General features: G+C 39.1%; 2 protein-coding genes across 3 annotated transcripts in view; both read right to left on the bottom strand.

The window, feature by feature from the left end:
- The window catches only part of LOC127968946 (transient receptor potential cation channel subfamily M member 4-like), a 100,077-nt gene that overhangs the window by 22,673 nt on the left and 57,405 nt on the right, over positions 1 to 19,999 (bottom strand). Inside the window, exons 14-16 of the mRNA XM_052570446.1 lie at positions 17,579 to 17,708; positions 17,340 to 17,485; positions 17,152 to 17,264 (exon numbers count right to left, since the gene is read on the bottom strand). Coding sequence (XP_052426406.1) covers positions 17,152 to 17,264; positions 17,340 to 17,485; positions 17,579 to 17,708 — 389 coding nt within the window. The remainder of the gene's footprint in view (positions 1 to 17,151; positions 17,265 to 17,339; positions 17,486 to 17,578; positions 17,709 to 19,999) is intronic.
- LOC127968947 (uncharacterized) lies at positions 6,857 to 15,012 on the bottom strand. 2 transcript variants are annotated; one of them, XM_052570449.1, is made up of 12 exons: positions 14,083 to 15,012; positions 13,470 to 13,535; positions 12,807 to 12,904; positions 12,476 to 12,625; positions 12,212 to 12,327; positions 11,941 to 12,077; positions 11,749 to 11,842; positions 11,479 to 11,590; positions 10,977 to 11,200; positions 10,668 to 10,836; positions 10,098 to 10,225; positions 6,857 to 9,756 (listed from the first exon to the last, which is right to left on the bottom strand). In XM_052570449.1, the coding sequence occupies exons 3-12, from the start codon at positions 12,901 to 12,903 to the stop codon at positions 9,439 to 9,441; spliced, it is 1,545 nt and encodes a 514-aa protein (XP_052426409.1). In that variant the 5' UTR covers position 12,904; positions 13,470 to 13,535; positions 14,083 to 15,012; the 3' UTR covers positions 6,857 to 9,438. The 2 variants fall into 2 exon arrangements, with proteins under 2 accessions (XP_052426409.1, XP_052426408.1); XM_052570448.1 differs by lacking the exon at positions 13,470 to 13,535.

Here is a 19,999-nt window from a genome sequence, read left to right as displayed (position 1 = left end):
CTCAGGAGGTCTCCCATCCAGGTACTGACCAGGCTCAGCCCTGCTTAGCTTCAGTGGGCAACCGGTCTTGGGCTCCAGGGTGATATGGCTGCTGACATAGAGTTTGTATACTCTGCTTCTGTTTTTGTAAATTTTGTACAAATAGCAATAGATTTAATGATTTCTGTTATGAATTGTGGCATTAGTTGATTTGTATTACCTTCTATCCTGTCATATTAAAACTTTCCAAATTGGCATGATGATATATTTATCAATTTATTTTTATATACTGTATATGTGAACCTCGACCACAAAACCAGTCTTAAGTCGCTGAGGTATATTTGTAGCAATAGCCAAAAATTACATTGTATGGGTCAAAATTATAGATTTTTCTTTTATGCCAAGAATCTAGGGCTGTAGCTATCGAATATTTTAGTAATCAGATATTCTACCAAAAATTCCACTGATTAATCGAGTAATCGGATAAAATGTGTTTTTGCTTAATTAAAGTGCAATATTAATTATGCGAGAGAAAATAAGACTCCTGGATCTCTTAAAATTAACAACTAAGTTTCCTTTTTTAGAAAAAAAATATTTTTATTTTCTACATGCATATAATGCAATGCATACATCAAAAATAAACATTTAATTATTACCCATTGTTTTGTCTGTCTGTACTTGTACTGTGAACAATGACAATAAAGTTGACAGATGAATTATGTGCATTTAAGTGCCATTCAGTTGGGGTTTTAAATAAAGCATTTTCTGAGATGCACATTAAACATTAAACACATAATACATTAATTTAATGTATCTTTTAATTATTGTAAATTAACTTTTTGGTAAACAAAGGGGATTTACTGAACAATAGTCTTTACCTGGACTTTTATTTTGACGGGTTGGCGTACCTTTACAGTTCTGTGTATGTGATGTGATGCTAGTTTTACTCAAATCAAACTGTCAAATGCTCATGAAGTGACTGTCAGAGCAGTTCTGGAGATGTGTTGTTCATGTGTTCACGTCCTAATTTAGTGAGACAGCAGACACTGAAATTACAGCGAGCGTCAGGCGCACTTCAGTGTGTGTTAATAAAGAAAGATGTGCTCCTGCTCCATTCATTAATTAACAGAGACACGCAGAACATGAAGGATTCATATTTAAATAGACTGTTCCGGCTTAATATTTACAGATATTAGTTCATATCATGATTTGATGTAAGTGCAATGACCTATTTTTGATTAATTCATTCAAACTTTGGAAAATTCTGTGCGTTCTGCGTTAAACTGTGAATTCAGTTTTTATGACTGGATTCCGTGATTCCATCTGCGTTTTCTGCATCGCGGAAATCATAAGGCCCTAGTAGTGGTATGCCAGCTCTATCTTTCAATGGACACACGCCACGACGTTCTCTTTACGTTTCCCCATGCTCTCAAATCAAAACACTGCTGACTCCTTGCAGTATGCGATCTCGGACGCAGCGCTTGTGTCTCCTTCCGCTTTGTGGGTGACGTAAACGCGTTGTGTCACATAAAAAAAAAGGAATAATTTCAGCCCTACAAGAATCATTAGATATTAAGCAAATATCATGTTCCATGAAAATATGTAGTAAATGTCCTACTATGAATATATTGAAACTTAATTTTTGATTATTAATATGCATCGCTAAAAACTTAATTTGGACAAATTTAAAGGAGATTTTCTCAATATATATATATATTTATAATAATATAATAAAATATAATATATATATTTTGTACCCTCAGATTCCAGATTCTAGTTGTATCTTGGCCAAATATTGTCCTAACCAAACAAACCATAAATAATAAATAAATGGAAAGCTTATTTATTCAGCTGTCAGATGATACATAATTCTTAATTTTAAAAAAATACCCATATGATTGTGGTCCATGGTTACATATACAGTATTGTTCAAAATAATAGCAGTACAATGTGACTAACCAGAATAATCAAGGTTTTTCGTATATTTTTTTATTGCTACGTGGCAAACAAGTTACCAGTAGGTTCAGTAGATTCTCAGAAAACAAATGAGACCCAGCATTCATGATATGCACGCTCTTAAGGCTGTGCAATTGGGCAATTAGTTGAATTAGTTGAAAGGGGTGTGTTCAAAAAAATAGCAGTGTGGCATTCAATCACTGAGGTCATCAATTTTGTGAAGAAACAGGTGTGAATCAGGTGGCCCCTATTTAAGGATGAAGCCAACACTTGTTGAACATGCATTTGAAAGCTGAGGAAAATGGGTCGTTCAAGACATTGTTCAGAAGAACAGCGTACTTTGATTAAAAAGTTGATTAGAGAGGGGAAAACCTATAAAGAGGTGCAAAAAATGATAGGCTGTTCAGCTAAAATGATCTCCAATGCCTTAAAATGGAGAGCAAAACCAGAGAGACGTGGAAGAAAACGGAAGACAACCATCAAAATGGATAGAAGAATAACCAGAATGGCAAAGGCTCAGCCAATGATCACCTCCAGGATGATCAAAGACAGTCTGGAGTTACCTGTAAGGACTGTGACAGTTAGAAGACGTCTGTGTGAAGCTAATCTATTTTCAAGAATCCCCCGCAAAGTCCCTCTGTTAAAAAAAAGGCATGTGCAGAAGAGGTTACAATTTGCCAAAGAACACATCAACTGGCCTAAAGAGAAATGGAGGAACATTTTGTGGACTGATGAGAGTAAAATTGTTCTTTTTGGGTCCAAGGGCCACAGGCAGTTTGTGAGACGACCCCCAAACTCTGAATTCAAGCCACAGTACACAGTGAAGACAGTGAAGCATGGAGGTGCAAGCATCATGATATGGGCATGTTTCTCCTACTATGGTGTTGGGCCTATTTATCGCATACCAGGGATCATGGATCAGTTTGCATATGTTAAAATACTTGAAGAGGTCATGTTGCCCTATGCTGAAGAGGACATGCCCTTGAAATGGTTGTTTCAACAAGACAATGACCCAAAACACACTAGTAAACGGGCAAAGTCTTGGTTCCAAACCAACAAAATTAATGTTATGGAGTGGCCAGCCCAATCTCCAGACCTTAATCCAATTGAGAACTTGTGGGGTGATATCAAAAATGCTGTTTCTGAAGCAAAACCAAGAAATGTGAATGAATTGTGGAATGTTGTTAAAGAATCATGGAGTGGAATAACAGCTGAGAGGTGCCACAAGTTGGTTGACTCCATGCCACACAGATGTCAAGCAGTTTTAAAAAACTGTGGTCATACAACTAAATATTAGTTTAGTGATTCACAGGATTGCTAAATCCCAGAAAAAAAAAATGTTTGTACAAAATAGTTTTGAGTTTGTACAGTCAAAGGTAGACACTGCTATTTTTTTGAACACACCCCTTTCAACTAATTGCCCAATTGCACAGCCTTAAGAGCGTGCATATCATGAATGCTGGGTCTCATTTGTTTTCTGAGAATCTACTGAACCTACTGGTAACTTGTTTGCCACGTAGCAATAAAAAATATACTAAAAACCTTGATTATTCTGGTTAGTCACATTGTACTGCTATTATTTTGAACAATACTGTATAGTATAAAGTTTTTTATATTATAAAATATGGATTTGAGAAGTCTTGACAGGTAAGTAACCTGTCAATTAGTTAGTTTTAGCAGGGTTAAAAAAGCCATTATGTTAAATGCAAAAACATGAAGCATAGTGATAATTTAAGGAAAGATGCAAGAAAATGTCTCAGGTTACTTATTTAATCATGGTTCCCTGTGTAGGGAACGAGACACTGTGTCCTCTAGGGGTCACTATAGGGAATGCCTCGTCGTGACCCGTGTCTAAAGCATACATTGAAAAACACCAACAACACGTTGGCCTGCGACAGCCTATGACGTCACTATCAGTGTGACTATAGTATAAATAGGCGCTGGGAGAACACGCTATCAACTTCTTCGTCTGAAGCTTGTGTCCGAAGCATGGCAGGAAGCTAGAGGACACAGTGTCTCATTCCCTACTCAGGGAATCATGGTTATATAAGTAACCTGAGACATTTCCTTTCAAGGGAACTCTGAACTGCGTCCTCTAGAAGTTGCTATGGGGAACACCACCATGCTGAGGGGAGTGCAGGCCAGAACCAAGGCGAGCACAAAGTACCAACTCTACCATTTCCAGTTGCCTCTGGGACATTAGATGGCTGTCCGTGACATTATCCATTATGGTCAAAAGGCCTAGGCTATATACCCAAACTTACCTGTTAGGGCCAGACTCCTGGGCATGGGGTAAAGTTCAAGGCTTGGAATCAGCCAAGAGCCTTTACAGGAATACAACCAAGAGCCTAGAATCAAACTAAGTCTAGGACTGTCACACATGGGCTACCGCTTGCTCTTGCATAAGCTTGCTGTAGGAAATGTCTCAACAGATCCCTAGTAACAATACCCTGTTTAAATAGGTAATCTGAGGATACATAGGTGGAGTGGCACCCAAGATGAATGGAGGTTTTACCAGCTCTAGAATGGGCACAAAGCAACCGCGAACCCCTTACCATATAAGTTTAAGTAAAGAAAGCAGAGTACTAGCATGTGTTACTTACCACAGTATGGATTTTAGAAAGTGTGCAAAGACTTCACGTGCAAACTTACCATAACATGGATTTAAGGATACTTTTCTAAGGGGATCTTGTGGCACTCTGAAAGAGCAGCTCATAGATTGAATGTTACATCCCAAAACCAATACAGTATGTTTGAGAGTCATCAACTCAACCTATGGTATAATGCTGGAGTAGCTAGCAGTTAATATTTAGCTGAGGGTAGGGGCAAACACCAAGCTCTCAAATGAGATGGGGGCTCGACCTTCCGCATGTTCCAATGCTGGAACAGCTAGCAGTAATGTACTTAGCTGAGAAAGCAACACACCCAGTTCTCAATGAGAGAGGGGGCTCAACCTACAGCATGTTCCAATGCTGGAACGGCTAACAGCAGGTTACCTAGCTAAGGGAACATAAACCCAGCTCTCAACGAGAGAGGGGGCTCGACCTACAGCATGATCGTTAAGGCCCATTCACACCAAGCACGATAACTATAAAGAAAACAATAAAGATATAGTTCTAAAAACGTTCTCAATATTAAAGAATAGCAGAGTCCACACTACAACTATAATGATAAAGGCATAGAGAAACGGTATCATTTGAATCATTTTCAGAACGATTTTTTTCCAGCTGATGAACGATACAAACATTGACATTCAATCAGAATCCATCATGCTATAACAAGCTCGAGGATTTAAAGCGGCAGACACATGTGCGCTCAGAATAAACAGAAGATATCGTTCGCTGGTGTGGACCCTAATATCGTTATCTTTATAGTTATCTTTATAGTTATCGTTCTTGGTGTGAACTGGGCTTTAGAATCAGAAGTGTAAGCATATTGCAAGCTAGCCAAAAACTCAGCGCATTAGAGAGGCGGAGGAAGGGCCTAGATTACCTGATGCTGCTGGTTCCAGGTGCTCTGGAAAAACTGAGAACTCAACTCTCACATGAGAGGAGAATTCCGAAATTCAGAAAGGAATAGCGTGCTCACAAGAACAGCCCACAGAGCGAGTAATTCAGCTCCTCAGAAGGGGAGAGAACTCAAGTGCCCGAAAGGAAGCACCATGCTCACAATAACCCTCAATGCTGAAAGGAGCGATGCTTCAAAATGTATTAATAGACTAACTGGTTGAATGGAGCCCAAGGTACGGGGGTCAAACCAATTCAGAGAAAGGGAACGGAGCTAATATGCGTAACCCTTACCATACAGGATTTTAGAAAGTGGGCAGAGTTTTACATGTAAACATACCACTTATGTGGATTTTAGAAAGTGTGCAAAGTGTTCAACGTGCATACTTACCACCATGTGGATTTCAGCAAGTCCACAGAGCTTAGCATGTGTACTTAAAGCTTCCCAAGCATCAGATGCCAGGAAGTACTGAGCCAAATGGGAGAGGCAAGCTCAAATACAACCCTCTGTGGAAAGGGGAGCACTGCCTGAGACAGCATTACCGAAGAAGGTTTTTTTAAATGCCACCTATATTTCCCACTTGATGCCTTAGTAAAAGGGGATATCCTGGTGACTAGGAAGCCCCTCAGGGCGACCTAGGCGGACATCCAGGAAATTATGCATAGTCAATATGAAACTAAAACGACTTAAAAGCTTAATTCAAAATGTCATAGGAACTTTAGGCTATTTAGAGGTGGATTAACTCAATTTAGAGGTGGATAAACGCACTTTGGAGGTGGGTAAACGCGATTTCCGAATTTTGGAAGGTGCGTAAACGGCATTTACGTGCGTTTAGCCTCCACTACATCCCTGGTTCCAGTTCTTTGAGGACAGTATTGTTTGTGTCCATTACGGAATAACTCACACTCAAAACTGCATCTTGGTAGTAAAAAAACGTCATGCACAGTAAATTTGACCGAGTAAAATTTACTCAAATTGAAGAAAATTTTACTCTATGCCAGATAACATTTGGTCCCTCTCTAAAAAGAGTAAAAGTTACTCTTTTGATAGAGTTGTTTTTCCAGAGTTAATTTTGCTCAATTTAGTGTTCATATTTTACTCTTTCATGTTATATTTGACTCTATTTAGTGTTATTTCAAATTAACTCTTGTACTATTTTACTCAGTTCAGTGCTACATGAAATTGACTCTTGCTACTTTTTAACTCTGTTCAGAGGAACTACAAATTTACTCTACCACAATTTACTTCCCCTCCGGAGTTGTTTATCATCAGTTATGTGTGAACTACAAAGAATAAGTAACTCTATCCAGAGTTATTCCTCTGAATTACACCATTCATATTTTACCCTCAAAAAGCCTTAAAATTAATTACTTGCTTTTCAGTATTAAAATAAAACAAAAAACAACAAACAATATACTCATGTCTCAATTTTATTTTTTCAAGCTCCTCCTCTTCAAACAACATTACACTTAAACATAATTCACTTGTCATTGTGAATGTGTCATCATGTTGTAATTGTGAAAAAAAAAAAAAATGATAACAATGGATGAGATGAAAAAGAATTACATGAAACTATATGGTACAATAAACAAATCAGAATCACAACCATAAGACATCAGAATGTCAAACAACTTGTGGTGCAAAATATCCTTAATCTCCAAAACATAAGGTGCTTCTGTGGTATGTGCAACTTTGTAAGCATGGATATGTTCATCTAAACACATTGTTTTCAGTGCAGTTGTTATTAAAAGGATGTGCTCATCTTTAATAACAATATTCTGGATTACATAAAACACAGGCATGTCATTTTGAACTTGAACACAAACTGCCAACCCTGACCGATAAGTGTTTCCACAGCGCTTGACCCACTTCACATTTAGGACCTTAGTCCACACAGGCACATTAAGTTTTCCAGCCATCTCAGCACCAACTTCCATTTCATTCAATGGGACCATTTTCCCGGGACCAAATTTCATGGCATTAGGATCAAATGTTTGCCAAATGTAAGCCATTTGGCACTGGTGTTTCTTTGCTAATGTTTTCGTTATGTTTTTAAAGCTTTTCAGCTGCTTTTTAAAAACATTATGTTTCGCTTCATAACGCATACACCAACTATGTATCAGTGGTCCAATTTTCTGCATACAACTGGGGTAATGCACCATAAAATGATGCTTTGGCAATAAGTTCTTATCAGGAAACAACTGCTTAAACAAACTGTGGTGTTCTGTAATCAGATGTTTCAAATAAATGGTGATACCAGTGGATATAACTGAAGAAAACACAATACTGACTATCTGAAGCAATAAAATGAACAAATACCAGTGTTGATCATTAGGATGCACAAGATCTCCAAACATGATGGGCAGATAACGCAATAAACACCAGCTCTGAGTGGCATTTAAGCCCAAGTCATTGGAACCCTCTCTTAATTGTACACCAGGAGGTTTGTTGTTTTGTTCCATGAAGCCATAGTTGAAACTCTGAATTCTTCTGTCTACTTCTGCTGATGTGGTGTAATTTTCTATCAGGTGCTGAATTAGTAATTTCATCTCAAATTGAGCAACCCCCTCTAATATGTCGTGCATAATATCGACTGAAAAATTTGAAGTTGTGTGGAAATATTGCAACGAATTTAAAAGGCAAGACTTTTTTACTCCCATTACATAAGGCAGACTGGGATTGCTCTGCATCGTCTGGCAGTGTTCAGCATGAAGTTCTTTAGTTCGCACTGTCATCTTTGGACTATCTTCACTGAACACTGTCTGAAAGTCCTCTTTCTCTAGTAGGCAAAAGCGACAACAGTACCTGGCACTAAATGATTCCACAAAACCAAACAAGGAATGGACACCAAGGTTGTCACCAGTAACCTGGACAATGGTTCCATAAACTGTCTGATCAAATAAAGGAATCTGAATTCCAATGGTTTCCAGTGTTGAGATATCCTGGACAAGTGGCTCTAGTATTTTATCAAACCCATAGGTTTTGATATCTTGTGCATGAAATAAAGTGACTAAATGTATATTTAGTAAACTCGAATTGTATTTAGGGGAAATATTTCTAAGGGTAAAATAGATAGCTCCTAACTTATGTATTCCTCGTTTTGATCCAAGGGGGTTTGAGCATTCAAATTCATCAAAAAAAAGCTGGATCTGAACTGCATGTCTTTGTTTTGAGAAGAGTGCATGCCTCTTAAAGAATTCTCCATCGTGTATGTCATAAAGACAATTTGGTCTTTGTTGTGAATCTCTCGCCATCATATCTGTAATGCTAGGGTGTCTATAAATGGACTGTAAAGTCTCAAGAATTGGTATATATACAAATTTATCCTTAACAATGGTTTGGGCAAAAGTTCCAGTTGTTCTGTTACGCCGCGTTGCAAATCTTGTTCCAAGAACATATTCAACAGGATCTATTTTCCCCCATTTGTCTGAAAAGTACCGCATTCTCTTGCTTTCAGTGTTTAATGTCGCAAAAGGATTTTGTATTTTTTCAAAAAACTGATCTATTTGAGACTCGACAACACTTTTTATGGGCTCCTCTAAGGATAGGCTGTTTTTCACTGATTCTTGAGTTTCACTATGAATATCTCCAATCACTTCTTCTAGAGCACCAACAACATAGTTAATAGTTGTCTCTGCGACACCAGCAACTTTAAGTTCAGCCACCACTGTTGCACAACTGTTTACTATATTTGTTTTTAAGAGTGCAGACTCACAAGGCGGATTTTGGTTTGATAAAACACCTACATCATCTAATGAAATGGAGTTGGCGGTGGATGAGCTTTCACCAGAATCAATGCGTGAACGGTCAATTGCACAACACTTGCTGAGATGCTTTCGTAATCCAGAAAAACTATGGTAAACATGTGAACAACCTCTTTGAGCACATTTTAACTTGAGACTTTTTCCTGGACAAAGGCCATGAACTAACTTGAAGTGCCTTATAAGGGCATTGGCATTAGCATGCCCCTTTTTACAAATGAAACAAATCATCTGCTCACTGGAGGATTCTAGCTCTCAACTCGGATACTCTGGGATTTACCTTGGTGGTTTCAACATCTATATCATAGACTGCGGTTTGCAGAAAGCTAAACACATTGGTCAATTCCTGACAGTATGAAGTCCCAAAGACAAAGTGAGCTTTGAAAAGCTCATCAACACAGGCCAATGAATTAGAAGCCTTACAGGGTAGAGCATGTTGGTCAATCACAATAAACCAAGAATGGATCCTACTTTTGTTCGGCCCAACAGCGAGTAGATACGGCTGGAGTCTCTCTCCAATACTGTCCAAGTGCCCTTGGATACTGTTACCGGTCTGTGAAAGAATGAAAACACATTAGTGCCAATGTGACTTAACAATAAGGGCCCCCCTTTACACTTTACGTTTAGATTGTTAAAATAGGGCCCTTAAAGTAAATATACAGCATTCATAAAGACACAGTGACGCCTTCCACCAAAGTTTCTGTATTACACACTTTCGGGAGATCATTACTAAATATGTGCTAAGTAGAAAAGAATACCACAAGAACAATAATTTGGAGGACAAGTGATCTTTTAGAGAAGTAAGCAAGTCTGAGAAATAAGCAAGTTCAAGTTCACACAGTGACAAAACATTGTAAAACAGTGTAATTTGATCTGTTAAATCAGTAGCTTCACCTTGATGAATTTCACAAGATGATCACATGCTTGTTTGGCTGAGATCTTTCCCGGTCTCTTGCGGCCTTGACTTGAGGGTGGCAAAAGGTGAACCAGCATCAGAATGGAAGACATGTCGCTGTCCCACCCTAGAAACACAGAAGACAAATTAAACATTTTTTAGTATTTAGGCAGAAGGGGTTGAGCATAACCTCCAAATCACTTGAGGTGCTGGTATAAATAAATTAACCACTCCAGTATTTTAGTTAATACTGCACACAGATTCAGTATTAAGAGCACATTCATGGCCTAGTCTCGATGAATACAGATGTGTGGATGAATTTAGGTTAAACCTCCAAATATATTGAACATACAGCTAAACTTTACCTACAAAATATCAAAGATGCTTTTGTTATTCAGACTCCCATATTAAAACCATTTCAAACTATAAATATGCATCTGCAAATCCTATGTAATGTATATAGTTCTCTCTGCAATTTAAAGTGTAGATCTGAGTAAAGCTATGCTTGTCATGAATGTGTAACTTCCCTTTTAAATAATTTAAAGTGTGCCACAATGTAGATACGGTACCTTCTTCAACTTCAGTGGCTTCAGCATTTTGGATGAGGTCTTGGAGCTCACTAGTCTGTGTGAGGCCACGGCTCTGTGCAATAACCTTTGGTTTTATGTTGGTAGACCACTTCTCCAACAACTTTGCAGAGGTCGCATCACCAAACAAAAGTCCAAAATCTTGATTAATCTGCCAAAGATAATTAAAGTAGGTACCATAGAAGGAACTGACTTTGTTTACCTAACAAATCTCTGTTACTGCAGAACAACAATAGCACTTGATTTCATATTTGTCTGTTTTCATATTTTAAGAATTTAAGTCTCACATACCAAGCCTGGTATATCCAGGAATCGTGAGAAAACTGATAGAATATCAGCAGACTTTTTAGGGTCATGCAGCAGCTTCTGGCGATAGGCCAGCGTTAACTTCATCTTTTCCTTTACCACTGCCTCATCAGCTGTATGCTTCATCAGGGCTATTGCTTCCTGACAATGACGGTCGTCAGTCAAATAGCAGTCTTCTTTGTAGGATTGTCTGTCAGCAGTTGGCCCACCTGAAAGTGATTAAAACAATATGAAAACCAAATTTGTTTAGTTCCTTATCTTTCCAAAGCACAACACATTAATGCCAAAACTAGATAAATGACACAAAATAACATGTGAAACATGCATATATCCCAGAATGCCATCTGAATTTGCCCAATGTTGATGATTATGCAAAAAATGTTTGCATTAAAAAAAGAACAGAGATGCTATGTAACATGAGACCTCATTCACAATGTGGCTTAATTACAGATGCATAAAAGCATTGACTTAACATAAAATCTCACACCTGTTTGTGGTTGCCGTGGACGCTTCATCCGTCCCTCTGATGCTTCTTTCTGCAGAGTTTTAATTCTCCACGCCAAATATCCACTTCCATCTTCTGCATTGTAATAATGCTCCTATTACCAGAACAATAAACAGACCAAGTAGTTATACATTACCAGATTAAGGCAATAAATGCCATATCAATTATAATGCAGATATTCTTTATTCTGCAATATACATAATGTCTCCTCCTCCGGTACAACAAAAATATTGAGAGACTACTACTACTTACATATCCAAGCTTGCTCCTGGGGTCAGCCAAGCATGGGAAGAGGGAAATGATTCCTTTCGCATATTCTTCCTTCAAACGTCGGGAAGGGCTTGTTCTACACACACACACACACACACACAAACCAAAGCAATTATAATTATAACACATAACATCATAAACAACAATTTACAAACTACTGTATGAACAACTTACCCATGTTCATTTGTTAAATGTGCTACCAAAATTTTCACCATGTCACGTCTTCGGGTATCGGACAGACCTTTGGTGCGGGTATATTCGTTTATAATCTTTTCACCTCCAGGGCTGGTCTTTAGAATCTCTTCAATCATCTGGAGGGGGAATGATGCGATATTGTTCAGGGATTATAAATTAACAACTGACAAGTGTACATAGCTCCAAATATTTTTATTTTTTAAGTCATTCTATATAGATGTAATTCAGAGGCAAGATTGGAGATCCTTACCTTGGCAAGACGATGTTCCTCAGCTAGATTTTTTTCAGGAGGGCTTGTAATCAACATTGCAGTGTCATCAGACTCTGATGTACCTTCATCTCCTAATGAGCTTGAGCTTAAAGAATCTTCAATATAAACCATATCAATGGTCTGATTATCTGTTCATGCTACTGTGGCAGCATACTACACAGCTATTAAGAATTAATCCAATAGCCATATTAGCTTATGCAAATCAGTGAATTGGTGAATATTACTGAATGTCAAACAATTTACCATCAATGTTTGCTGTGCATGGGATGACAATTTCTAATACACCAAGATCTGGTCGTGTCAGCAGATATACGAATGCTTCCTCATCAACTTCTGTCTTCGAGTCATCAAAGACTTTCACATCCATTGTAGGAAGATCAAATTTATTGGCAACTAAAGGAAGACACACCAATGGAAAATTGACACAGAAGCCAGCAATGCCAAAGGAACTACAACAGTTATTTTTTAATCCCATAATATACATTCATACACTTAATATATTACCTAAAAAATAATAATAAATTTAGACTGAAAGGTATTTATGATGTTAACAATGTTAAAGTTTATCTCTTACCACATTCCAAAAATGATTGAAATGTAAAAGGTTTTGAAGAAAAAATATATCTCTTGCTGTCTTTGAACTTCACTCTGATAACATTGTTGGTCTGCATCCTGAAAGAACCAAAAAGACAAAGTTAAACAAGGCGATAACACACAGTCAGAGGAAGAAAAGAACATTCATTAGTGCACTACACAACAGGTATTTTTTATATGTAATAACTGTCCAATAGTTCTGTTAAGGCAAGGTGCTCAATATATCTTTATTCGGATGGTAATTGTTTCTCATGAGAAATAAATCTGCATGCACTTCAGTGATGAATCTCATGCATTCGTGGTGATTTATTCACAGAGGAGGAGTGAGTTTTATGATCCTACAAACCAGGGAACGCGCTGCTCAAGTGTAATAATGTAATAGGCCATTCTTGGAATTTTTAATAAGTACGATTTGATTTAATAAGAAATTAATATCCTATTTGTTGCGTGATTATTTACATCTGTTAAAAACAAAGAAGATACATATAATTGAACTTTCTTTTTAACTCAAAATGATGTATGTCATTTAAAAAAAATGAATTTGTGAACTTATTTACATACGAAAAACAAAGTTGCTTGGTTTACATTTTTAATGTGTAAGGCTATATTATGTTAAAATTTAAAGCCCATTTCTAATGTTTACCCGTTTATTTCCCTCTTTCTCCTTTCAACTGATTAATATTCTGCTTGTAAATACTTCCCAGGATTTCTGTAATAAAAGTGTACATATTACAAATGCATGCAAATACAGTGAAGCAACAGTGCAGTGGTCAAAAGGGATTCAAACAGTGAATTATGAAATGAAACACCAAGATTCTAGATTTAGACGGTAATAAAATCACCAAATATCCCATGTAAATAATGAAAACATCTTACATTCCTATCAGAAACAATTATCGTACAAAGAGGGGTAAGTTAATGCACATAAAAATGGCCTCAAGCAATAACGGTTAACATTAACTCTATACCGAGTCAAGTACATGTGGTGCACGACTCCAGATGCTTGTCACAAAAGATTAGCGGACGAACATTTGATCAACAGATATCGTAAGCTTTTTTTACCTGTGTCAATTAACGTTAACGTTTGTAATCTAACAACATTATATGCTAGCTATTTGCTTTCAATATAACTTAGTTCTCAGTCAACAGGAGAAAGCGATCTTTAATCACTCTCTATAAAAAAAACTGCCAAAATGATCTAACGTTAAGCTAAAAACAGAGGCGAATATTATAAAAATGAATACGACTTTACTTACTTTACAATCCAGCAGAAACACACGTTATCTTCTCAAATCGAAGCAGCAGTGGTCAATGGCAATGACTGTAATGGCGGAACGAAACGAAACTTTGGGAAGAGAACAGTTAACGTTAGAGCAGAAACAAATTATTATACTGTGTTCGGCAGTGGACAAAAAGGAGTCAACGGCGAATTCTGAATTGTCACACCCCAAAATTCTAGATTCATACGGTCAAAGATGACAAAATATATTAAAAAAATCTGTAAATGCTGAAAATACCTACATCCCCACAATAACCCTCCGAATCGGGATAATAATGCATATCAAAATAGCCTCCCAGCAATGCAAGTTAATTACGGCTAACGTTGACTTTTACTCTATACCGAGTCAAGTACATGTGGTGGCATGTGGCGCACATTTCGATCACTTGTCACAATACTTATGTGGACAAACATTTAACGTTAATAGGCTATAGCGTACTTACTGATGTCAATTAATGTTAGTTATTTTTATATTAACTTAGCTGTTTGCATTAAAGATTACTTAGTCTAATTTATTTCTGACATGGCACAACTTAGTGCTCAAGCTAACATGAGAAAGCGATGTAATATGCAAAAAAAAAAAAAAAAAAATGACGAAATGTCCTGAGCTAATAACGGGTGAATATTATGAAAAATATATGAATAACGTTACCAAGACTTTGAAACTATATTTACTTTACCATCCAGCAGAAAGCAAAGCAGCAGCGGTCAACGGCCGTGACTAATAAGATGGCGGATAAACGAAACTTTGGGAAGAGAACAGTTATGGGAGGAGTCACTGCAGTTACTCTGTGATTTTGCTCCCACTCTACTGATAAATTTGACTCTGTACACTCAAAATAGAGCAAAAACAACTATTTTTGAGGAAAAAAAATGTAACTCTGGAAAAACTACTCAGCCATTTTTCCTGTGTGTTTTGTAGCCTACAGTGTCACAAACAGAATAAGATGATCCACAAAAAAAAGTTTAAGATAGGTGGAAGATTGTTTATTTGAATTCTGACGCTCTCTCGTGATGGCTCGTGAGGCGCGCTCTGAAACACCTGTCATCTGATGTAGGCGTAACTTAGCGATCAGCTTTTTATTTGTTTTTTATATATATGTGTGAGTGTGTTTTATGGGAAATGTACGATTAACATCTGTTTGAGTTCAAATCAGCACGCTATTACTGTGTAATCACAGCTATCAATGTGAACTACATGAATAGTGTGATTATTGACTTTATGGCTCATTTGTATGATTACCATCAGTACAACTAGCCATCCGTACGTCAACACGTGATAATTGATTATATGAACAGAAATCATTGTAAATGCTGCACTTATAGCAATCACAGGATGTACCATAACTGGCATACATTGATTTTTTTTTTCTTATTTATTTTTATTACTCAAGTTACTCTTATTATATTTTTCTAGTGCTCAAATAAATTACTTATATGATGTCTAAGATTCTGTCTATTGTTTCATAATTGAAAAACTACGCAGTGGTATGTTTAATGACTAAAATAGTTTGTAGAACCCTTCAATACAGTTTTTTTTTTTTTATATTTGGGTGGGGGGGGGTCTAGACATAGTCTCAGAAAAATGGTTGCGGGAATCTCATTTTTAATGATTTCCTCTTCAGAACTGAAATATAAACTCATGAGACATGTGACTTTCAACCCATTACTTTTCTATATTGCTCCAGGACTGATTTAATGTATTTTTATATCAAATTAAAAAAAAATCATTGTGGTAAAAAATGTTCAAGGCACTTCAGTGTCTTTAACTTTTAATATTTTTGAGCATTATCAACTCTGGTTGATAAAAAGTAAAGCCCAAAGGGTCTTCTTTCCAAAGATACCAAAATGATGTGTAACACAATGAAGTAAGGAACTCTTACAATTTTAAGTTAGGTAGGACACTTTAAGCTGTGAGTCCCCTAATGGGGGGTCTGGTTAACAGGTTAAACTCATAGGCCAGATTCGCCTGTGATCCCCACAGGCTCATTCTCCTCCGTGCCTCAGCAGCGGCAGGTCCTGAACCACAGGACAAACTAGAGAGGAGCTTTTATCATCTGAAAGCGCTCACAGTGCATGCTAATTGCCCCCTCAATTGCTCTTTGCCCAAACATAAAACGCAGAGATTGTGTGTGTCATCAGCTGTCAAATAATGATGACATGGATGCACACATCCTCTAAACGTTCTGCTAGTGCTCACCATGATAGAATAAAGGTCGCTCTTACCACATTCAAAATGCACTATTCAAACAAAACAGTGGAAATGAAGAAGAGGATGACGTGTTATAGTCACATGCTCATATGCTTTGTGCCCATTCTTGAGCTGGTAAAAGCCCCGTTCATCCTGGGTGCAACTCCACCTATGTATCCCCAGATTACCTATTTAAACAGGATATTGCTACTAGGGATCTGTTGAGACATTTCCTACAGCCAGCTTATGCAAGAGCAAGCGGTAGCCCATGTGTGACAGTCCTAGACTTAGTATGATTCTAGGCTCTTGGTTGTATTCCTGTAAAAGAATCTATGCTTGATTCCAAGCCTTGAACTCTACCCCATGCCCAGGAGTCTGGCCCTAACAGGTAAGTTTGGGTATATAGCCTAGGCCTTTGACCAAAATGGATAATGTCACGGACAGCCATCTAACGTCCCTAAAGGTAACTGGAAATGGTAGAGTTGGTACTTTGTGCTCGCCATGGTTCTGGCCTGCACTCCCCTCAGAATGGTGGTGTTCCCCATAGCAACTTCTAGAGGACACAGTTCAGAGTTCCCTTGAAAGGAAATGTCTCAGTTTACTTATATAACCATAATTCCCTGAGTAGGGAATGAGACACTGTGTCCTCTAGCTTCCTGCCATGCTTCGGACACAAGCTTCAGATGAAGAAGTTGATAGCGTGTTCTCCCAGCGCCTATTTATACTATAGTCACACTGATAGTGACGTCATAGGCTGTCGCAGGCCAACGTGTTGTTGGTGTTTTTCAATGTATGCTTCAGACACGGGTCACGACAAGGCTGAACTGAGGAAATTTACATTACTTATGTACTGACTTGAAATCGATGAGGTTGCTGTAGACAAGAGGAGGAATGATCATCGTCAGCGCAAGTTTCCATAGCTCCGTTCCTCTTTGCATGTCACCCCACCAGATCTGAGACAGCAGGGACTAAAAACAAAACTGTTTAAGAAAAACACCCACCTTATTTCAAAAGAAACAATGAATATCTGCATGCCAACAGACCTGTACTCCATCATGGCTGAAGAAAAAACGGGCATCAGCAGCCATGGCCATCTTCAGACAGGTGGCGTCACCCCACAGATTTGATTTGCGGATCAGTAGCTTGTAGGAATAACTTGCTTTGGTTTGGTAACAAGTGCTGAACACATCTGTCAAAACAATTGCAGTGGAAGAAAAGCTTAAACTTTCTTTTACCACTGGTTTTATAAGACACCAATAGCAAAGGCTATCACACATCCTACCATGAGCCATAAACTCAAACTTTGTGGCCAACTCCTTCATGGGGAGTTTAGCATCTGTCTCAGTCTCCAGTTTAGACAGCTCCCTCAGTATTTTGCATCCTCCCAGAGCCGTCAGAACAGACTCGCCACACTGAGAGAGAAAAGCAGCACAGATGAGCGGGATGCTATGAGAACATCTCTATCTCTATCTGATTACATATGTAATTTGCTATGTATGTGAAATGAAATGTATATAAACAATTACAATTCATTATGATTCATTACAATTATATATATCAGATGCCAGTATTAACCAGTAGTGTAGCCAGAAAAGAGACTCTGGGTGTGCATATGAAAATCTGGGTGTGCCACATTCATTGTCAGATTACTGTGCAAAATTATGGGATAGTATTTTTGTCGCACTGCTTCCGTCCATACTCCTAGTGGTAATTTGCAGGTCGTGTTAAAATGTAGTTAATTGTTAATTGTAATAATTTTCTCCCAAATGCGATAATTTTGAACTTCTGGTACAATACTTGGACATTTCCAATCTGGCAACACTGTCTGTTGATGTTGGGCCAGTGGAGGGAGAAACATCCTCATCAGGTGTAACGTTAGGCCTTGTGTCCCGGCTGTCCATCAAGCCGAGGTATTTTTGCTAAAAAAAATTAAGAAAGGAGCTCTGCGACATATTGCTAGCTAGCAATGAGCAAACAAAAATTATCTGTTTATATCATAGACTGCTGGGGTCACAGTCAGCTGCTGTTTGCTGATTGGTTGGCAGACTGAATGTCGCCAGATATATTAACAAAAATAATTTAAAATGTAAATTACTTTTTAACATTTTCAGCATTATTGCACCATATATTGGATTCTTATTGCTGTGCCCCTGAGAGTATGATTTAGAATGTTCAGTGGTGTCACAGAACTGTCAGATTCAAACAGCTTTTGCGCGTTGGCTGGCACTGAGCCAGAGACGGACGCGCTCAGAGCTTGTCATATATATAGTATGCAGTGTTTTCAACCACATAATGTTTATTTTAGGTTTCAAACATTTAAATATACATAATCACTAGTAAAACAATACATTGGTAGTTTGTAAAATACACACTGATGTCTATGGAAGCAGCAAAAACTATCTAATCAAATGTAATTTGCAGACGTGTTTTATTCATATATCAGACAGACATAGCAGAACAATAAAGTTAATGTCTATTAATAGTCTAATTGTCACGGTTTTACGCTGCCTGAAAGAATACGGAGTCGAGGATAAACGGAATAAGGCTTTTAATATATCCAACACAGGGGATATCCAACATGGAGCACAGAGGTAGACACACGTAAGTAGCAAATGGCAAATGAAGACCCCACAAAACAGAACTGAAAGGACAAGGCTTAAGTACAAAGGATAATGGGGAAACACAGGTGGATGGAATAACTAAATTAACAGGGACATGGAACACATGAGGAATAGAATAGACACACCTGGGAACTAATCAAACTAAGCACGGAAGACAGAAACTGGGTCACTGGGGCAAAAACACTAAATGAGTCCAGGTGTGTGACAGTACTCCCCCCTCCCAGTAGGTGCGTCCTCGCACCGTAGAAACAACCGAGGGAGGCGTGGGTGGGAACTTGGGAGGAGGTTCCGGTGGAGGACGGACTCCCAGGAGGGGGCCAGCAGACAGGGACCACAGAAGGAGGAGCCAGGGAGGAGACGACGGAGGGAGGAGCCAGGGAGGAGACAGGAGCAGGAGGAGCCAGATGGTCCACCAGAGACCAGCCAGGACGGAGATCCAAGGTGGAGTCGACGGCGGGAGGAGCCATGGTGAAGGAAGGGTCGACGACACCAGGGGGCCGACAGGCGGAGACTGCACCGGTGGGTGAGGAGCCCAAGATGGAGCAGCACAGCCGCAGAGCCAGGGTGACGTCGAGGATCCGGAGGGCCTAGGTGGAGCTGAAGGCTCAGGCGACCAAGGCGGAGGCAGGGTCCTGGCAGACCGATGTGGAGCCGGAGCGACCGAGGATGGAGGTGGAACCGGAGGGAAGGAGGAGCCTGACAGAGCCGGAGGGATGGAGTGACGAGGTGGAACCAGAGGAGTGGAGTCCCGAGGCGGCGGATGGTCGACGACTGACCAAGGTGGAGCCGGAGGGACGAGGGAGCCCGGTGGAGCAGGTGGGATGACAGGCCACGGTGGAGACGAGGGAGCTAAGAGCCAAGGCGGAGCCGCTGGGTCGAAGGACCGAGGAGGAGTCCAGGGCTCGGAGGCTGGAGGCGGAGACAGGGCCTTAACACGCCAAGGCGGAGCTGGAGACTGGCAGTCCAGCGGCGAACCACCGCGCCCCGATGGCGCGGACTGAGGGTGAGCTGCGGGACTGACTGGTACCAGCAGGGATGACGAGGAACTGGCTGGTCTAGGAGGAGGAGAGAGGAGAAGGGTG

Source organism: Carassius gibelio, chromosome B12, assembly GCF_023724105.1.
Source record: "Carassius gibelio isolate Cgi1373 ecotype wild population from Czech Republic chromosome B12, carGib1.2-hapl.c, whole genome shotgun sequence".
In the NCBI taxonomy this organism is placed as follows: Eukaryota; Metazoa; Chordata; class Actinopteri; order Cypriniformes; family Cyprinidae; genus Carassius; species Carassius gibelio.
Note: the sequence above shows the minus strand (reverse complement) of the source record. Positions and strands in the feature narration are given on the sequence as shown.